Here is a 20997-nt window from a genome sequence, read left to right on the forward strand (position 1 = left end):
GTTTATAGTTGCAGATTTATTGGGTTTACAGTGGAAAAACACATTCTTTACAAATGGCTGTATCTTTTTATAGCAATTGTATAAAAAATTTTTGTTTTTAGTTTAATTGGGTTTAAAGTGGTAAGGAGTGAGTTTTGCTAGGCCAATTTTACGAAGATACGGGAAGGTGCAAGTCCTGGAAATTCAAGTTTGAACAGATCCCAGACCAATCATGTTACTGGAGATGACATTCCGAAAGTGAAACACATTAATGGTTTTACGAGCATCAACATATCAGATGGAGTCTACAAAATCAGCTAAAGGATTGAATTTTGACTTGGAAATAGACTAGGCTCTATAGACACGACCAATGGTTCTTCAAATGGGGTTTTTGAAGTTTAATTGGGATTTGTATTACTTGACTTGCCACCTTTTATTGTCAACTACCTAAAATCGAGTGCAGGGCCGAGTGCCGTTTGCCTAAACACTTAAACGAGGTAAACATTTTACAGCCTGAGGCTTGGCGGAGCGAGTGACCACGGTATCAAGTTCCTCAGTGTGGCGGGGATGCGGGTGGAAACATCGACCAGGTGGGGATGAGCAAAATTTGTTTTAGGGATGAAATGAAACTGTTATAACCTAAACTAACCAAACTATAAAAAAATGGATGAAGGTTTACTAATCGAGTTGATATTAATTTTCAATCGATATTAGGGTAGCCCAGTCTCCGTTACATCCTACCCACTAGACCCCCTTCCACTTACACCCCTCCCCTGAATCACTCTTACGCTCTGGGGAGTCAAACGACACTCGGGCCTATCTGACAGTTTTGGCAGTTTATAACACCCATGGCAAAGAATTAAACAGCACTCGCTCCGTTTCCCCCCAAAATCTTATAATTCTCAATCCCACACATAATTCATGTACAGTTCACAGACACTTTCCCAGTCATCCGAATTCACGTTCTATTCAGGTTTCAAAGTTAGTAAAAATTCAGACACATGCTTCACATTTAAGGGGTTGGATTGGGTAAGCAAGCATTTTTTCAAGGAGGACTAGAAATGATTTTTTTTCAAACCATGTGCATTGGACAATATAAAGTGATATTTTGGAATTCAGAATATTATTTGAAATCAAACGCAATCCATCTCAATAGCTTTATGAACCGTCTTATGGCAAACATTAGGTGTCAAACTAAATAGGTTATATCCAAAATCAACTTATACTACTACGAGGTATCAAAGTGCACATCACTTGCTATAACAAAAGTTTTATTCAATAACTTAAGAGAACTAAGTTAAGTAATTGGTAAACACGGAACACAATAAACACTACTTCTCCCATATAGCAATACACAAACGTCAACAATAAGCATAATAGGAACAAAAACTATACAATTGTATTGTATAAATATATAGGCCTAGAAAAATGACTAACATATCGACTAGAAAACAAACAAAAATCACAATACAAGTAAACTTGAAAACCAACCATTAACTAACTCTTTAGTGTTGACAAAAAAAAAAAATGCACAACACTAGCTACATGACATTAAAATAAGTCTTACTGTGGTACCGGTAACTGAAATAGTACTTTATCTTCAACTTAAATTGAAATATATAAACATGAAAATATACTGACTATTTTATAAAGTACTCAATACCCGAGCTATAGGAACATAATGAAACCAAAACTATATTGCACTTGGTACGGCACATATGTATGACTATGAATAGTGATCAATACAAACTAGCAATTAACAATGTATGTAACAATAAGAATGTTTCCTTTTCAACTTTTCAGTTTGAAAAACGCAAGCCTTTAAAAGATCTACACAAACTGAACATAATTATCACGGAGAAGAAGAACCATTAGTGTTTCCATCAAAAATTATCAAGACTAAATATTGACTAGTAGGTTTCTATTACATTACTTAAAAACTAAATATCTTAAAGAAATGAAGAAACGATGCTTTTGAGATTCTAACTGTATCAATACCTCAATACATTTCTAACACAAGTAAACAAGGCCTTGCTCTAAAGGAAGACACTCATGGGAAAGACTGGGCAAAGTGAAAATTGTCAAAAAGTAAATACAAATTCATTGAGTAACAAATATGTTTTTACCCAACTATAAACAAAAATGTGAGAATATGAGTAAAGAAATATGAAAGTACAAAACCGGAATGATATATTCTTCATGCGATGGAGTAAAAGAAAATATTTACTATTAGTAAAGAGCACGAATACTAGAAAAGACCCGGTATAGATCATAAACATAAACAAATGAAGTTTTTGGCCCGAAAGTAAACAAAACCATGTGTTAATAATGCTATTAGTATAGGGGTTTTGTTTATTTTCAGGCCAAAAACGTCATTTTTTATGTTTATGATCCATACCAGTATTTTTCTAGTATTCGTGATAGAGAGTTTGAGAAAAATCATTCCCAAAAAAAACATAATTGCATACTTTTGGTCTAACCTAATTTCTTGGTAAAAAAATCAGCTGGATTTCATCCGTAACAAAACAACAAAAGTAACTGTAAAACCATATGGCCAAGGTATGTCATATTTTAATCAATGATCACCAAGCAAAAGCCCTTTCAGACAAAAAAAAATCCTTTTGGCAATGCACATGACATGACTTTTTGATAAGCACATGACACCTGCTCCTGTCAATAACTCTTAATCGTGTCAGACAACATTTGGAAACGTTTTAGAAACACTGATGAATAATAATTGTAGAAAATCAAATAACAGATATGTACATATGATTTCTGATATGGATGCTCAATTTCCTGTAAACTGCACTGTATAGTGTATAGGCCGCCTTTTATAATAAAAATCACTGTGTAGTCTGATGTTGTTTAGTACATGGACTAGTGTAGACGGAGATACATATCTAGTGTAGCTTTAATTTTAATAAGACCAGCTGTTTCTTTAGACAATAAAATTAACCTATAACATAATAACAACAGCTGATACCAGTTTTAAAAAGCATCAAAAAGCTCAACTCAAAGAGGACTGAACTAGCAAATTTCTGATCAAATAGTAAACATACAACTCATCTTATCAGCCAGCTTTAAAACTTGATTATATTTATTTGATTAGGTTGTGGGTTGATTCTTAAATAATCTAAGGTTATTTTTGATTGATAATACACAAACTTAAGTTAACGATAGTCCCTTCACTCATTGCCCAGTGTAAAAGCACATTCAGATACTCAATACCTAACACACCTTTAGCGTAAAAAACATTACTGATCGGACTCTACCTTGACAAACGTGATTGGAGGAGGGGCTGAGGCAGGGGAGGGGGGTTGGAACAATGTGGGGTGTGTCTTGGCCAGATGATCTTGCAACAGCTGGTGGTTCGGGAACTCCTGTCGACACAGAAGACATTTGCAGGTCTTCCCTCTCATACGGCTGATGCCGAAGTGTGTCCGAATGTGTGGGACGAGATACGCTTTACACTTGAACACTCTGTGGCAAATCTGAAGCATCCAGAGATGTGTTAGAATTGACCTTAGGCAATATATTTTGGAGGCTACCTATATTTACCAAAGGGCTAAAGCCTTGAAATGCTTCATCCAAATTTGTTGAATCATTACACACCTTATTGGAAATTTATTACTTTTGGATACAGAAGTACCTATAAGGATTAGTTGTCTCCAATTGTTCTTAAAAAAAAGATCATAGTTGAATGAGCCAGGTCATCGATTGCGCTAGTGTTTAAAATTATATTTTCAACCCTATTTTTTGTTACTGAGATAGATGACGTAACATGAAAGATGCTATAACTTACAATAAGTCGTTTTATCAGTTTGACTTCTTTAAAAGTCTACAAATTCAACAGAAATCATTAATATACATCATCACAATCAATTTTTATTTCAAACTGGAGACAACTCTAACATGGGAATGAAATGTTTAGTTCCACTGATAGTCATAGAATTAGGATACTGAAGTAGACATCCCATCCATGGATTTTTTATAGATAATTTTTAAGGTTACAGTCATCATTCTATTTCCTCTCTTAGTTTCTGATACCATGGCAGTGAATAAGACAACTGATGTCATAGTTTGCAATAAGTTGTCCTTTTAGTGTTGGTGGTTTAACTCAAATTTTATTGGAATTTAAATTTACATTATTTTCAACAATGTATTAGGCAAACATATTAATTACGCCTAACGCTTTCAACCAAATCGAATCTCATTTGAAACGTTTACGTTTTTAAACACAAAATAATTCGTTCATTCGGTTTACACCCATAACTAAGTTCTCTACAACTCCTACCAAACCAAAAACTATTCACCTTGAAGTACAAATTAGGCATTTGAGAATCACAGAACTCAAACTGACAACTGACCTCACAGAAGAACTTCTCGCCCGTGTGAGTCGTCAGGTGAATGTCCAGCTTGGACTTTCGGTTGAACGCTTCTCCACACTCCGTACACACAAAGTCCTTCCGTCCCGTGTGTATTGTCATGTGAGTCTCCATGATGGACTTGCGGTTGAACATTCGGCCACAGATGTTACAGGAAAATGGCTTCTCCCCAGTGTGCATTCTCTGTCAAAACAGTCACATCAAGTCAAGCAAATTAGACATTACATGATTAAATGTCAATGATCTACAGTAAAATGAAAATTTGGATATTTTGGGTTAGTTTTTTACCACTGTATAACTTGCACTTTCCAATACACAATTCAAAATGTAGGTCGTCTTGGTTCCAGCCTAACCTAACCCAACCCAACCTGAAATAACCCAATATCAAACAGGATCTGTAATAATAAAAACACTTTCAATCTAATAAAACATTTATGTAAAACAACTTTAAATAATAGCCAAACCAGAGCATCGCTTATGGAAACATTGTATTTAATCTCTTCACTGCAAGTTTTTGTTATGATTTGGGGGAAAAATTAAACAAGCAAAAAATAAAAAATCAACACTACTAGGTACTTAATCTTGGATTGGATTGGGCTTAATGTTGACCAGTGTTGCCGGATAGCTGATGTTCCATCTTTTACATATATTGGGATGGCTGATCAAAGGCTGATCTTTTAGAGATTAGACATTCTCTCCACAATTGATTGGATTATATTGTCTAATGAAAGTTAATGCAATGTTGTACAATACTTCAACACACAGTGGTTACAATTCCAATTCAAACAGTGGACAATTTCAAGTACGGTATTCCACTCCCGTATATCAGTTTAACCTAAAAGCCCATATTTTCAAGACATACCACACCTGGTGAACTCTCAGATCGTAAGAGCCAGCAAACTTTTTCCCGCACGTCGGACAAACTTGCGTCAATTCCCCAGTGTGTCGTTTGACGTGTGTATTTCTCCGCGTCTTCTCGGCGAACCGTTTCCCGCAGATCTCACATTCGAAGGGTTTCTCCTGGGTGTGTATCCTCATGTGGTCGTCCAGACTGGGTTTGCGTAGGAAATCTTTACCACAAACTGTACAGCAGTGCGGCTTTCTCCCCGAATGAATCATTTTGTGGTTGCTCAGGTTCGACCGTGTGCGGAAGCGTTTGTGACATACGTTACACCCGAACACCCTGTCGCCAAAGTGAACGTTCATGTGCGAAGTAAGCTGAGATTTTGTAGGGTAGACGTTCCCGCACTCTGCGCACGTGTAGTAGAGTGGACTCATAGGTTTGCCGGACAAATGGCTATTTATGTGATCTTTGAGATGCGCTTTCTGGTAGAACGACCGACTGCAGATGTCACAAGCAAATGGTCTCTCCCCTGAAACATTAATGTTCTGATAAATATTCTTCATTAGCATAGTATGTACGGGCTGCAGATTATTCACAATCACAAACTATCAAAACTAAGATATATTAGGGGCCTATACAAGTTAAATGAATGCTGTTACAGCAAACACAAAGATGCTTAAAGTGAGGAGGACTATCATCTCATGGGCAGACTATAGGGTTGCCGTTTACTTCACAGAAAACCGATGAGTCGCCGATTTCAATACAACCGATAAGTTGGTAAGTTACCTTCTGTGTGTGTTTTGTTATCACAAGGTCTTTACTCTATACATAGGCTCTCCAATATTATTCGTTCAAGGGATCAAGCTGGGTTGGTGATAGATGTCAGAACTTTGGTGTTGGAGTTCCTGGGTTCAAATCCCCAAAACCTCCAAATCCAAAATACAGTAGGCAAATCCAAAATTGATCATGGCTTGCCCTCTTTCATATGTATTTACCATATTAGGTTAAGGCTAAACATCCCAGGTTTAGTTCCAAATTCTGCCACCACGTCGCATCACCAAAATGGAGTCATTTTGTGTTGGTGTTTATTGGTGGAATTTTCATCCGATTTTCATTTTGAAAACTGATTTGTGAACGGGATAAAATAACAATTCACGCCATTGACAATAAATTTGAATTAAGTTGTTGGTTAAAAAAATTATGGTAAAATAATTGTGTTACAAAATAAAAAATGAAAATTGCAGGTAGTCATTTTAAAGACAATAATTTTTAATTAATTTTACTTTTTAAATTTTTAAAATCGCTTGGCTTGTTCAGTCGGTATCGTTGTTTAAACATTTACAGTAATTATAACAAACGCGAGAGAGACATGAAGCAGGTGCAGGACAGGGCCGCTGTGACTCATTCCAAGGTCACACTCACATTTGCTACCCCTCCCCCCAAAACAAGGCTGGGGTGTTGCTTGTACACCGGTGGATGACGGTTTCCCGCACTTCCATACACGAACAAATACAGAATTGAATTAGGGGTTTTGCTACGCTTTAACCAAAACAAATTGCAAACAAAATAACTATTTAAAAGTTTTGATAGTGTCATAAATTTTTAATTTTACGATAATCGTATTTAGGCCTAATCATACTGTAAAATTGGTGTAAATCCGTTGGCAAATATATAAATCTATATAAATAAAATTACAGTTTTGTCTGTACATTGCTTAGAATCATGCAGGTTTTGGTTATTTTTACGTTTCATAGCCTAAGAAAGCCGAAACGAGTCTTATCTCAATTTCTGTCTGTCTGTTTGTCTAATCTGTGCCAAAATGTCATTTTGCGCGGCCTACTCCTAGAAAACTAAAGTTCCGATCAAGGTTCTAATAATTTTTCCGTATTTACTGGATTGATGAGAGTGTCTTTGGCTATAAAAACATGGCCTCGCTCCTTTGAAAACAAAATAACGAACCATCAAAAACCCAATTTGGTTCGAATTTTGTCAATTTTCTCCCAATGTTAACTATTACATTTTATGAAATAAATAACGATCAGCTGTTTGGATTAGTTCTCACCTCTAGCTGTCACTGATATGTTTAAATTAAAAGTTGTTTACAAATACCGCAACCATTTCCGATCAAGTTTTGTTAGCACATCCAAACCAAGTTAGATTAATAACGTTGTGCGGCCTTGGTGGTGCCGTACTATCACTGGTGTAGCTGGAACTGCAGTCGTTGGACGATCGTCGTCGCACGATTATCGCTCGGCGATAATCGTTGCAGTAGGCATTGTCATTGGTGCGATTATTATACAATCGTTCAGTTAAAATTCTTGACGGTTGCCGAGTTGAAGTAGGGATAGTGAATTACTGTATTAGTTTATAGGCTGTAACAAAATACTATTCATTTATTTGCTGGTTGAAGATCTAGAAGATGGAAAATCTTTGGAAGTGATAAGTGTTCAAAGACTTAGCACAAATTCACACATAGTATAATTACAAAACGAACAGAAGAGGGGTACTTCAAAATATTAATAAACAATAATTTCCAAGCTGATGGGAGAATGTTATCTGAGTTCTTCAGACTTTCAAAATCTCAGTTTAAGTTTTTGTATAGTTTGATCAATGAGCATTTTTACTTTAAAACTACATTCCCTATCCAATCACAGGAGATGAGAAGTTTGCTCTTACGTTAAGGTAGGATAGTTTATTTATAAACGTTAGATTTTTTTACTAAGCTAATAAACTAATACAATGCTTTGGTATTATGTTTTCCTTTTTCAGAATAAGACATGTTCATTATAAAAAATAGTAATAGCCCTGTTGCAGCAAACCTGTGTACTCGTGGACTTTCCATTCATTAATGTGTGTCTTAATACTATCACATAAAGCCACTAACCAAGTATCATCATCATTCATCAAATGCATTAACAATTAAGCTATATACGGGTGTTCATTTGAAAACTTTCCATATCTGTTGTGTGCAAAGGTAAGGCTTTTAACACTTGTTCGTTCTCATTTCCCCCTAATTTGGACATGCCAAATCCAATAAAATTATTTTCAATTTTGAAAAATGCCCCAAAAGGGCCCAATTTGGGGGGTAGGGGTGCTTTTTGAGAAATTTTCAAATGTAAACATGGGTTGTGTGATACATCAATTTAAAGGTCTAATCACCCCGATCATTTTGGTGCAAAAAAAGTTTAATTATCTTTATCCGTATTTACAGGGTGGGTCAAAACGTTTTAAAAAAGGACTTTGAAGTTAAGTACCGTATTACCCTAAATACTGAACGGAACAGCGCCAAATTTCTTTCCAAGCTTATTCTTGAGCTACTCTTTAAGATAACTTGTAGTAAGGGCATTTTCCATGTTATTTTCTAATCAAAAAAAATCTCAAATTTTAAGAATAAAAGAAAGCTGAAAACTCAAAATTCTTAAATAGCAAGGTATGACAAATTTCATACCACGTGAAAGGTCCTTTTTTAACAAACATTTTACGTATTTAAGTTTTCTTTCTATCTCTTACCGTTTAAAAATTGCAGTGGAAAAACATAATTTTCTATGGTAAAATTATAACTAGTTTTCTAATAAAACACATTGCACTTTGTACAACGATGTAGTAGGATTCATAACAAATTGATCGACTACTTTAACGTGTGTCAGAATTCATCTTGGACTCTTCATCCTGTTCTTTTCTCATTGGTAACTGAGCCAGTTTCAGAAAACTTCCTAACTAAATCATTTACAGCCATATATCTATTGTTAAACACTTTGTAGTTATCCTGGAACACTTTTGTTATGACCAATAAGTAAAAATAAAGTCTATTTTTTTAAGTTTACACCATATTTGATTAGGTACTACAGAAAATGGTACTTTTGAAATTAGTACTACCATTGACTAGTCAATGGTACAACAGAAAGCGGCCCACGCTTGGGTTTTTCTCATCAGCTATAAAACTTGTTTTTCACAAAGTAAAACGTAATGACTTGTTTGCCTATCTGCCTAAAAATAATTATGAATTGTTTCCTTCAGTTATTGCACCATTTAATGTGTCTAGAGACGAATTTTGGCTGTTTTATTATTAGAAAACTAGTTACAATTTTACCATAGAAAATTATGTTTCTCTACTGCAATTTTTAAACGGCAAGAGATAGAAAGAAAACTTAAATACGTAAAATGTTTGTTAAAAAAGGACCTTTAACGTGGTATGAAATTTGTCATACCTTGCTATTTAAGAATTTTGAGTTTTCAGCTTTCTTTTATTCTTAAAATTTGAGATTTTTTTTTTGATTAGAAAATAACATGGAAAATGCCTTTACTACAAGTTATCTTAAAGAGTAGCTCAAGAATAAGCTTGGAAAGAAATTTGGCGCTGTTCCGTTCAGTATTTAGGGTAATACGGTACTTAACTTCAAAGTCCTTTTTTAAAACGTTTTGACCCACCCTGTAAATACAGTTAAAGATAATTAATCTTTTTTTGCACCAAAATGATCGGGGTGATTAGACCTTTAAATTGATGTATCACACAACCCATGTTTACATTTGAAAATTTCTCAAAAAGCACCCCTACCCCCCAAATTGGGCCCTTTTGGGGCATTTTTCAAAATTGAAAAAAATTTTATTGGATTTGGCATGTCCAAATTAGGGGGAATTGAGAACAAACAAGTGTTAAAAGCCTTACCTTTGCACACAACAGATATGGAAAGTTTTCAAATGAACACCCTGTATAACATTTTAATTATTCTCCACAAGAATAAGATTGGGGCTGAGTACACTCGAGGCTCTTACTCGAGAAAAAGCTGTGAATGCCTAAAAAATCGTCCACCGACTGCGACACTGACTGCTCCAGGAGCAGACCCGTACGATGGACGTTCACGACTACGGTACGACTGCGGCTACAGTCGCGTCAGTGACAACGGTGCCATTGAAAACAATGCTAAGCTATCTCTATACGATTATCGTTCAACGGCTGTCATCCAACGACTGCAGTTCCAGCCGCAAATACTTATATATTTGCCAACGGATTTACACCAATTTTACAGTTTGATTAGGCCTAAAAACGATTATGATAAAATCTGATGACACTATCAAAACTTTCAAATAATTACTTTGTTTGTAATTTGCTTTGGTTAAAGCGTAGCAAATCCCCTAATTCAATTCTGTATTTTTGTTTGTATGTCTGTTGGTAACGCATTAATGTCCTTATTTCTCATTGTTTCGTGGAAAAGACAAGAGCACCTTTGTTAATGAAAATTTCAACCCGAATAAAGTGTGCAATAGTGAGGTTGAGGTAGTATTTTAACTACTTTTAACCTGTGTGAAAAGTAACTTTCAATTGCAGGCCTTCTTTTAATGCAAAATGCACACTAAATATGCAAACCAACTCCTGTTCAGAATATAAGGTTTCAACTTGCTACAAGATTCCCGTAGGCCCTACGTAGAACGGGCAAACAGCTAGTAAGTAAATAAATGCACAGTCCACAAAACATTGAACCAAAAACTCCATGATTCTAAGCAATGTACAGATAAAACTTCAATTTTATTTGAATGGATGTCTCTTTCCGACTTACAGAAAATACTTGTTTTTAAATCATAAACTGGTATCTGTTAAAATCAGGAGTCCAGTCTAGTAAGTGTGTCCGGGACGTCCGGTCAGAGTATGACTGCGAGGTGTTTGTGAGAAGACGAAGCTACAGTCGCGTTGCAGGGCCGGGCAGAGCGGCTGGCACTGGAGCTGCGCTATGCGGGGGGGGAGGGGGAGGGGACCGGAGCGCGAGAGAAATAATGATAATTTCTTTAAAAAAGGATTCCGATACAACTATTTGGCCGAATTAATATCTGAAAACGGCAAAATTCTTTTAAAATTTCTCTTTACAAAATGACTACCTGCGATTTAAAAAAATAATTACAGCAAAAAAATTCTTTATAAAACTTTTTTGTTAATAAATTTTAAAAAACATTAGCAAAATAGCGTGAATGTCTTAATCATATCATTTACAAAACCGTTTACAAAACAAAAATCTAATAATAAATACGGAAATTATAAGTGGTACAAATTTGCCGCAGAGGTGCTGCTATCTATCGGGCCAGAAACACAACTTTTTCAGGGATGTTTAGCCTTAACAGTATGAGTGTAAAATATGTTTAAAATGTTTAAGGCAACACAAATTTTATTTTTTTTTACTTTCTGTAAATTTAATAACACGTACAATACTGATCAATAAGTTATTTAGTAAACAAACATATATATTATCCATTATGAATTCATTATCTTATTTAGTTTCACAGTTGCTACTAAAAATCACCATTCAGCAGGCACAAAAAATTTTTTTTTTAATGGGACTGCTCGCCAATTGTGGATTTTATGTATTCAAATGTTTATATGTCACGCAATATCACTGGCAATTCGTGAGCATGGACTACCAAAGTGAAATTTATCTTACCTACTGTGCAATAGGCAATGAACTTTTCCTTTTACTAAAAATTTGTGTAAAATACCTGCATTTATGCGTCTTGTTTGTAGCTGAGTTGCTACCAGTTTCAACTCACATTGGAGTCATCTTCAGGCAGTTAAGATGTCTTCTCAACCTTCAAATGAAGCGAGAAGACATAACTGCCTGAAGATGACTCCAATGTGAGTTGAAACCGGTAGCAACTCAGCTACAAAAAAGATTGCATAAATGCAGGTATTTTACACCAATTTATAGTATTTAAATTTTAAATGCAATCAGGAGGCTAAAATTCAATATAATTTTACTTTTAATAATCTTTCTGACCAGAATGGGTTAAATAAAATCCTACCTGAGTAGGTTCAACCTGCCTGTGTATTTTTACTGTTTAACTCTAGTAGATAAAAGAAGGTTTGCAAATATCACAATCGTACCAACCTGTGTGTATACGCATGTGAACCATGAGGCTAGTCCTACTTGACAGTCTCTTATGACAAACGTTGCAATCAAACTGGTTCTTCTTCCCAGACTTTTTCACCAGATGGTCACGGGCGATCATCTTAGTACCACAGGCGGACTTGACGTGGTAATCGTACGTACTTTTGTACTTGAACTTGGCCAAACACTTGGCACATTGCAGCATCCCACCGCGGAGTCGCTTTGGCTTAATCTGTTTGTGAAACAATTAAATTTAAATTAAATTTGGTTGAATTAAAAAAACTTGAGATTCAAAGAATAGTATAAAGTTCTTTAATAAGTCCAAAATATCTTGAAATGTAAATTCACTGTAGCCTATATAGACCTATGATAGGCGTAAGGAAGGTATTATACTAGTTTACACAACGATTGCGTAAAGATAGTGTTAACGACACGAGTAGAAAATTTAAGGTACGAGCCTTGGCGAGTGCCTTCGTACACTACTTTACCTACGACGGTGTTTTAATTAATAAAAATCACTACTCATAACTTCTAAGAGAGGTTATGTTTTTGTTTATAACCTCTCATTGCCACTGACAGTGAAGCAAGGAATCAAACACTAATTCACTAATTGCACCAATCAACAATTAAATTGACCGGAACAGCTGATTAGTTGAATTTCGAATCATTACAATTTTGCTTCTCCTCTCTCAATCCTTGAACCTCATTGGTCCGTTACCCGTGTTGTTATGAGTAAAACTATGCTGTTATGAAAGTAAACAATGCTGTTATGAGATACTTTTCAATTCTAAGAACTGTACTGAAACGGCTACTTTAAAAAACGGTCGTAGGTAAAGATTTTTACAAACAAAAACAAACATATTACAGAAAGATTGAGATTTCTTAACAACAGTATCATATCTTTACGTTGTTCAACCTGTTATAGACACAAATCTCAAACAAACTGTTGCAATTTATTTTGCCAAATCTGTTAAACTAAAAAATAAATTCATAGAATGAGTTTAAATTCTTATTAATTTGTATGTTATCAGTTTAGGAGGGTTCTACCAGACAGCCTGAATTTTGATTCAAGATGGCGGATTATATGGATTGAAATATAGTTAAGAAATAAACATGCCTCTATTGTACAAGCTCTCAACATTCTAAAACTAATTTGTTTCCAACGATTGTGTGTTTTTGGTGCTCTTAACATATCAGAGCTTGTATATGGATGGGGAAAAATTAGTTTTTAACTATTATTTAGAAGTTAAAATCACATGTAAAAAAGATTAATTTACGGATTTTCAAAATGATTTTGCAAACACTTTAAGAAACAATTACGAGGTTTCAGTTCATCCAGTGCATAGTTTGGATCTTTTTACAGTTTATTTCATCTCGATAAACACTTTCATTATGCCACGAGGTTCTTTTTGTAGGACCATGTTTACGCGGTAAACAGCGGCGGATGGAACCCTCTTAATCCACATGATTTACTTGAAACATTGAAAAGGTTATCCTGGGAGTGGCTAACCAAAAATCTATGAAAATAGGAAATATAATATTGACATAGACATTACTATCTACATGAAAGGTTCTTTAAAAATGGATTTGTATAGTCTTCATTTTTTTTTAACCATGGAAATAAATGAATCCTAAAACATTTGCATGTCAACTAAAAAATAGTAAATTTCATCACTAGGGCCCAAAGTGACTCTTTTCAATGAATGCCGTGGTTGTTAAATGAGCGAGGGTTAAAAACACACTTTTTGCCTGTGTGGTGAACTATAATTTTTGTCATATCGCATCATTAATAAATAAACGGTATCAGCATTCTGACACATACTTTCTCCCATAAGTCTGTCAACAACCTTTAGAGTAAATATACGGAGATGGGATTTGTAGAATTTTGTTCAGGATTTAATGGACTATAACATACTAAATTTTTATCAAAATCATTCGGGCCATTTTGGGGAAAATCCGATTTTTCCATTATTTTATGGAGTTTTATGGGAAAATCCCCATTAAAAATCAAAATTTATAAAAAATGAAAAAACTATCAAAATTGTAAGTACCATAACATAACATACTATGTTAAATCAAAACTATGTAAACATAATCTCTCAAAATGACTTCCAGTTTGTTTTCAATTCTGCAATGCAAATAAGCAGCTGTTTAGTAATTAGAAAATGATTCAATGATTTGATTTTGTCTATTACTATTGTGTTACAGTACATTATACCATCTATATCTTGAGCGATCGACAACAATAGGCTAACACATAACCTAATAATTCAATCGTTAAATAATTTTATCAATACGATTGCCAAAATCAAAATTTACAACTGTTTACAACAGATGATTTTTACATCCTAGGGAGTAAAAATGCTGCTTTGGACCTGCAACCCATGAATTAAAACGGCTGTTTTTTCTGCTTTAAAAAAATGTTTGCTTTAAATTTGACTTAATAAATCTCTAGGGATAGTATCTCTCTGTTTCTATTTAGTCTAATATTTTAACTCGTTCGCTACGGCAATAGTACTTAATTTTTCATTCATATGGACCAGCGAAGCACGTATACGACGGCCAGTTTCTGCCCATAGACTGCCCATGGGTCACATTAAAATAGACTGATGTGACGTCGCATATTTGCATCGGTTTCCAATGTTATTAAAAAGCTTATATCTTCGTAACTTAACGGTCTATTTGAAGGCCCAGAATTCTCTGCATTGGTCCACAGGGATGTCTGTTGCATATGTGTGTCATTTGGTCTGTGGATATGATTAGTGACATACATATGATAGTTGGCAAAACTGATTTTTACTTTGCTGCATCACTGGCCTGCGTTCCGTGTGTACTGTTAAAAAGTAGGCTATACTTTGGGCCGTGCCAATGACCTCAGCGTCGCAAATATGTGATGATCGCTAGCACATGTGTTAAGGAACGGGAGGGACTATTTAACAGTCTTTCATACATTTGTGGTTGATCAAAAAATATTATTATAATACAACTTTTAACTTAATGATGAGTAGTACAACATACCTGAGACAGAAAATGACCACTTTCAGCTTCATTTTCTTCAGAACAATTTGTGACTGTATCATCACTGGAAAACATTTGAACTGGAAGTTTTTCTTTGGTAACAATTTGAATGAAATCATTTACGCGATCTTCATACCCCTCTTCAAGAGGTTCCGCCTAAAATTTCAAACACACTTATAAAATTACACATTGTGGTTATTAAATAATTTAATTTAATTTAATTATTTAGTAATGATCAGCCAGCATTTTAACTAGTACCTATCAAATTTCCCTGCATACAAATGTTTGTTTTCAGCCGATATGCGGCTGAAGAGCATCAGGACAAGGTCCGCTCTGACTCAATCAATTGATGTTTTTGTAAGAGTTTATCAATGCAGTTTAATAAAACATATGTTGAAATATTATCAGACCATTTTTTGCACAACCCTACTCTAGTTTGTTAAACATTTTAAATTTGATTAAAAAACTGAACATTACAAATTTTATTAGTCCTACATACCATTATTGAAAAAATACGTAGAAAACGGAAACAAAAAAAAAACATTCTTATTAATTAGCCTAATATCCATAAATATGTTGAAAAACTAGAGAAATTACGAGATGGCAAAACAACCATGATACAGAAGGCAATTCATTAATTTGAAGACTCTTTTTAACTTTAAACAAATAATAGTAGATCTTAAAATTTAGAAAATAGCATGACCTAAAGTAGTAGGAGTACCTAATACTATCTTATTAGCAAAACTCATGATAAGGTAATGGTATGACTAGGTACCAATCATAGTGATAGTTGACTAAATAGTGTACTGTTCTTATACATTCTAAATATTCTTGTAAGTTAACTTGTTTAACACTATTCAATAAACATGAATTTAGGCTACATGATGTGAATAAAGATCTTTTGATTTGATTTGAACCGGTTTCAACTTACCTTAATGAATGGATTAGTGTTGTTCTCGTCATCAAGAGCTTGGCATTCTTCTTTACATTCAATAAGTTCAGTTTTAACCGGTAGTTCTGACAATTCTTCACATTCTATGTCACTTTTTTCATTCTCACCACTGTTTTCTTCTGGTTCAGATATCTGGTAACAAAATACACATGGTAACTAACTGAATCAACACAAAGAAACCAACTTAGCTAATTGTTTTAAAAACTACTAAAACTACACTCTATGTAAGTGTTATAGATTTAGTTTATCAAATCAACAATGGGCTACTTACCTTTCGAGTATCACATTCCCCACAATGGTAAATAAAAATTCCCATTACGTTTAACATTCCGCACAAAAACAGCATTTTACAAAGAATACCATTTAATAAAATTTGATTATATATATCAGAATCAACCTAGGCCTATAATTAAACTATTTCATTTGATGTCAATCTAAGAAATAATCTATATAAATAAAATTAGAGTTTTGTCTGTACATTGCTTAGAATAATGAACTTTTTGGTTATTTTTACATTTCATAGGTCAGAGAAACCGAATCAAACCTTATCTCAATTTCTGTCTGTCTGTCTGTCTGTCTGTCTGTCTGTCTATCTGTCATTCTCTTGGTAACGCTAAAATACGCACTTTATTACAACTACTCCTCAATAACTATAGCACTGTCCCGCCTGAAACTTATTTTCCAAATACTATACATATATGAGATGGTTTTAGACGTATTTCATCGAATATGAGACAGTTAGATATTTAACAGTAAACCCTTGAAAATCAAGTTTTTGTCGATTTTTGACGTGGAATTTCTGGAAGCCCATGTTAACCTTATGAGAAATGAAATTATTGAATCTTAACAGCTGTTTCAATTAAACAAGTTGGTTCTGTTCTGTGATGTTCAATAGCATTAAAGTTACAAGGATTACCAACAGGGTGCAGCACTAGCACTATTATTTCTTTTACATTTATGACAACAGCTAATTTGCAACCTGGAGGCGAGTGAGCGTAGCGAACGAGCTAACCTGAAGGCAAGTGAGCGTAGCGAACGAGCTAACCTGAAGGAAAGTGAGCGCAGCGAACGAGCTCCAACATACAGGTGAGTGAGCGTAGCGAACGAACTTCAACCAGGACGTGATTGAGCCATGCAAACGAGATCAGATAGTAAAAATAAAAGTAAGCCTACCGTTATAGGATCGACCGGCAGACACAGAGGTAATTTAACCTTTTATTGATTGTCATACCGATCCGGAACAACAAAAAACAACATAAAATGAAGCTATGTATAATAGTTTGGCCAGCATATCTTAAAATATGCAAACCAACTGCTGTTCGTTATATAAGAAGGTTTCAACTGAATATTATAAGATCCCCGTGCGTAGAACGGGTACACAGCTAGTTTGTACTACAACCAGTGCTCGATTTGAGGTGGAACGGCATTCCGGTGTACATCACTTTCGGATAGATAAAAATATTGGCATAAATAGGTACTAACCACATTGAATAGGTTAAAATCCCGGCACCTGTCTTAAACTACTAATACTCAGCATCGTATCTAGGAGCTTAGTGCTTGCCTGATAATCATATGGTTGTTAATTAGATCCTGGGAAAAGCCATGGCTCTTTAATGGTTTGAGCCTGAACCCAGCTGTCCTTGATCATCAGGTTTGAAATTAGCATTTACCTGAACGTCAAGAGGAAAATCACTGTCTTCTTCGGCACATTCTTCATAATCATCAATGGGTTCTGTTTTGATTGAAAGGACCTCTTTAGAAGAAGAACTGCAGTTGCTTGTGCAATCCTAAAAGACAAATGGGTATATGTAAAAAAAGTTCTTCTAAGGAAAAATAAAATATGAATTTAACGTTTTGATGAAATCAAAATGTAAGGTAGGCCTAATCAAACATATTTTTTTCTCTGACCACTTAAGTTGATACAGTTTAAAGTCCTTGACTAGGCCTACTACTAATTTTGTTTGTTGGAATCAAGAAAACAACCCTGATATAATTATCTTAGCTTTTGTAAAATAGCCATGAACCATCAATCATAAAAAAAAAAAAACACGAAGATAGTTTTGAACCACAACAATCAATAAGCTACCAACTTTTCTTAGGACTGTATCAATCATTTTGATCTTTCACTCCTTAACACCATTTTCAAATCTGCAGACCATCTTAGTTACATTTTTAAGGTGTGAATTTGGATTTTTGTGTCGTTTTTAAGTTTAGAATTCCTTATAAAAAGCCATTCAACCGACCATATGAAAAAGTAGCCTAAACTAGCTGGATAGCCGAGTGGTTGTAGTGCTCGCCTAACTTAACAATCAAAAGGTTGCCGGCTCAATCTTGAGAAAAGTCAGTAGGTTTTTGATGGTTCAAAAACTGGACCCAGCCGTCACTGATAAGTGGGCTTACAATAAATGATCCTACCTAATGAAACAGCTTATCTTAGTCAGTAAGAAAGCTACATAGATCTTCTCACACCATTCTAACACTCATCCTTCATTCATTTGGGTTAAAATATGCACGTAGATGTCGTACTCATCTCAATAATTATTGATAACTGATAGTAGATACTGGGACATAAAACAGAGACAAGACAAAAGAAGAACTTGACTTAAAGTGGTCTAATCTTGCCCATAAAATGAAGAAAATTGAATAAAAAGCCATTCAATTAAGTTATTGAAGTCAAACCATTTGTTAACTTACCGGAAAGGTATTATCTTCTGTTAGGCCTACATTTTGATCCGGAATTTCGCTTTCAATGTAATTCCTAAAACAAATTTAAACATATTAACTTATTGTAGGTAAATTACAAGGTTACACAGAACTAAACTTACGGTAACTTAAATTTTAGATGCTACAACACAAGATCAAATCAAAGTCATTGGTGTACGCAAACTTAACCTTTTCTGAACTCTTTCTAAGTAGGCTCTTCCAATAATTTTCAGTGGGCCTACGGTACTTATAACTACAGTAGACTTACTATTATCCGGACTCCATTGGGACAAGGCCAGTCCGGATAGGCCTTACATTTGGTTGTGTTGCTAAGTTTAGCCTAGTGGTTAGCGCTATGGACTTCGGTATGGGAGGGGCAGGTTCAATTTTCCGGCATATCCACAAAGCTTTAATTTGGGGTTGGACCGATTTCCCTTAAAACGTTTGACCCTAGTACAACAACGTTGACTTCTAGTAAAAAATGACACTGGCGTAGAAAAAACTAAAAAAAAAAGTTTCGACAGCCCTAACTTAAACCGAAGTCCCCTAATACTCGTTAAAATAATAATATAGGCCTAGGTACATACTTTATCAATCACTCAAAAAACATCCCAAATATTTTACTTAAATTTGTGAGGAGCATTGTATTTAAATCACTTCTTTGAAATCTTTCCCATAAGAAAAGTTTGTTTCAGTACCACCCCACCCATTTCCTGTAGAAATAGAAATCGTCCGGTTAAATGGGGAAGTTAGATGTGCTGATAACATTTGTCCAGTTAAAAAGATGTCACTTCGGCAGAGTGTAGGCCTAGGATTAAGTTTAGTCCGGTTAAATCGATGTTAAAAGTTAAAAGGTATCCGGATAAGAGGGAGTCCAATGTATTGGCCTATACATGATAATGGAAGGAAAAAACTTCATAAAATCTATATTCTGCTTTACGCTTTTACACCCTAACTTACCTTCTGCTTCTACAACACTTAGGATACCTACCTAAAGATAGGATAGGTAAAAACAAGAACACAAAAAATAACTGAGCTACGAACTTACTTACTCTGCATTTGAGACATAATTTGTATCATAACAAATCTTATCCATTGACGAAAGTGAATTATTGACAATTATTAGTGTAGGCCTATCAATAATATAATACTCATTTTGACTATGGTAACTCTTGAGACAAGCGCATAGTGGTGAGACTTAGACGATTAGTTGGATCGTATTATTTACAATAGTTATAAATTAACAACATTGATTTTACTGAAATTATCTATCACCACCAAACTTATCTCCAATTTGCATACTGCCGATGTGATAGTGATAGTGATGTGTTTACATTTCGTCTGCTTAGCTTGCTTGCTTGACTACAGAACAGACAGGCTGCACCTGTCTGCAACAGTGGCAGGCAGACTACTAGAAAGGTTACCAACAGCACTGGAAGAGAAAATGTATATAAAAATAAAATACTTAAAATATTAAGAGCGTTTTTAGAACGTTTAAGGTGATTTGGGGGTGAGAAATAATAACTGTAGTGTTATTGAGCTATAAAGATGTTGCGGTATTAAATGCACTTTTGGATACAAATTGGACATCCCATCTATTATGGGTATAGACAATGACATTGATTATATTATAAATCACCCAAGGTGTCACACAAGATACCAGAAGACGGGTTGGTTAGGCGGGTTTTCCTAGCTGCGGGATATACGCAGGTATTTTTTTAGGTGTTGGACAAATGTATTATTGTAAACGTTTTAATTATTGGGGTAGCAAATTGTAGAATTTTGAGCTAGTAAATTGCACGGTATATTGTAGAGTTTCGAGAGTCTATGTTGGGGTGGATCTTTTCTTTTGTGTCTTGTAGAGCAAATAACGGTGTATAGGATGTAAAGAGATTCTGATGTTAAGGATGAGGTTGAAATGAAATGAAATGAAATGATTTATTGTCGTTAAAACTATGTACAAAGTTCATGACAATCGTCAAAATAAAAACTAAACAATCAAGATGGCTCTGGCAACTAAAATATCTAAAACTCTAAACCAAAGTACTCTTTATGTTTATACAGGCAAGCCTGGGTTAGAGTAGTTTTTATAACATGTTTGAATTTTAAAACACACAGGTTTTTGATGGATGCAGGCAAGAAATTGTACATTTTAACACCTTGGTACTCAAAACTATTTTGAGTGGCTGTATACTTATGCCTTAGTGTAGACAGATTATCTTTTGATCTAGTACAGTAGTTGTG

The 20997-nt window shown here is 34.7% G+C and overlaps 1 protein-coding gene across 2 annotated transcripts; it reads right to left on the reverse strand.

The window, feature by feature from the left end:
* Window positions 1–1177: 1177 nt before the first annotated feature.
* On the reverse strand, window positions 1178–20078 carry LOC128994536 (zinc finger protein OZF-like). Of its 2 annotated transcripts, none has more exons than XM_054419151.1 (9): window positions 19806–20078; window positions 18745–18808; window positions 17721–17837; window positions 16030–16182; window positions 15099–15254; window positions 12081–12312; window positions 5232–5737; window positions 4347–4547; window positions 1178–3470 (listed from the first exon to the last, which is right to left on the reverse strand). In XM_054419151.1, the coding sequence occupies exons 1-9, from the start codon at window positions 19847–19849 to the stop codon at window positions 3234–3236; spliced, it is 1710 nt and encodes a 569-aa protein (XP_054275126.1). In that variant the 5' UTR covers window positions 19850–20078; the 3' UTR covers window positions 1178–3233. The 2 variants fall into 2 exon arrangements, with proteins under 2 accessions (XP_054275126.1, XP_054275127.1); XM_054419152.1 differs by having other exon boundaries at window positions 19802–19845.
* Window positions 20079–20997: the final 919 nt, after the last annotated feature.

This window comes from Macrosteles quadrilineatus, unplaced genomic scaffold (assembly GCF_028750875.1).
Source record: "Macrosteles quadrilineatus isolate MER2022 unplaced genomic scaffold, UCM_ALF_1.0 Scaffold_5__1_contigs__length_97177068, whole genome shotgun sequence".
Taxonomy (NCBI): domain Eukaryota; kingdom Metazoa; phylum Arthropoda; class Insecta; order Hemiptera; family Cicadellidae; genus Macrosteles; species Macrosteles quadrilineatus.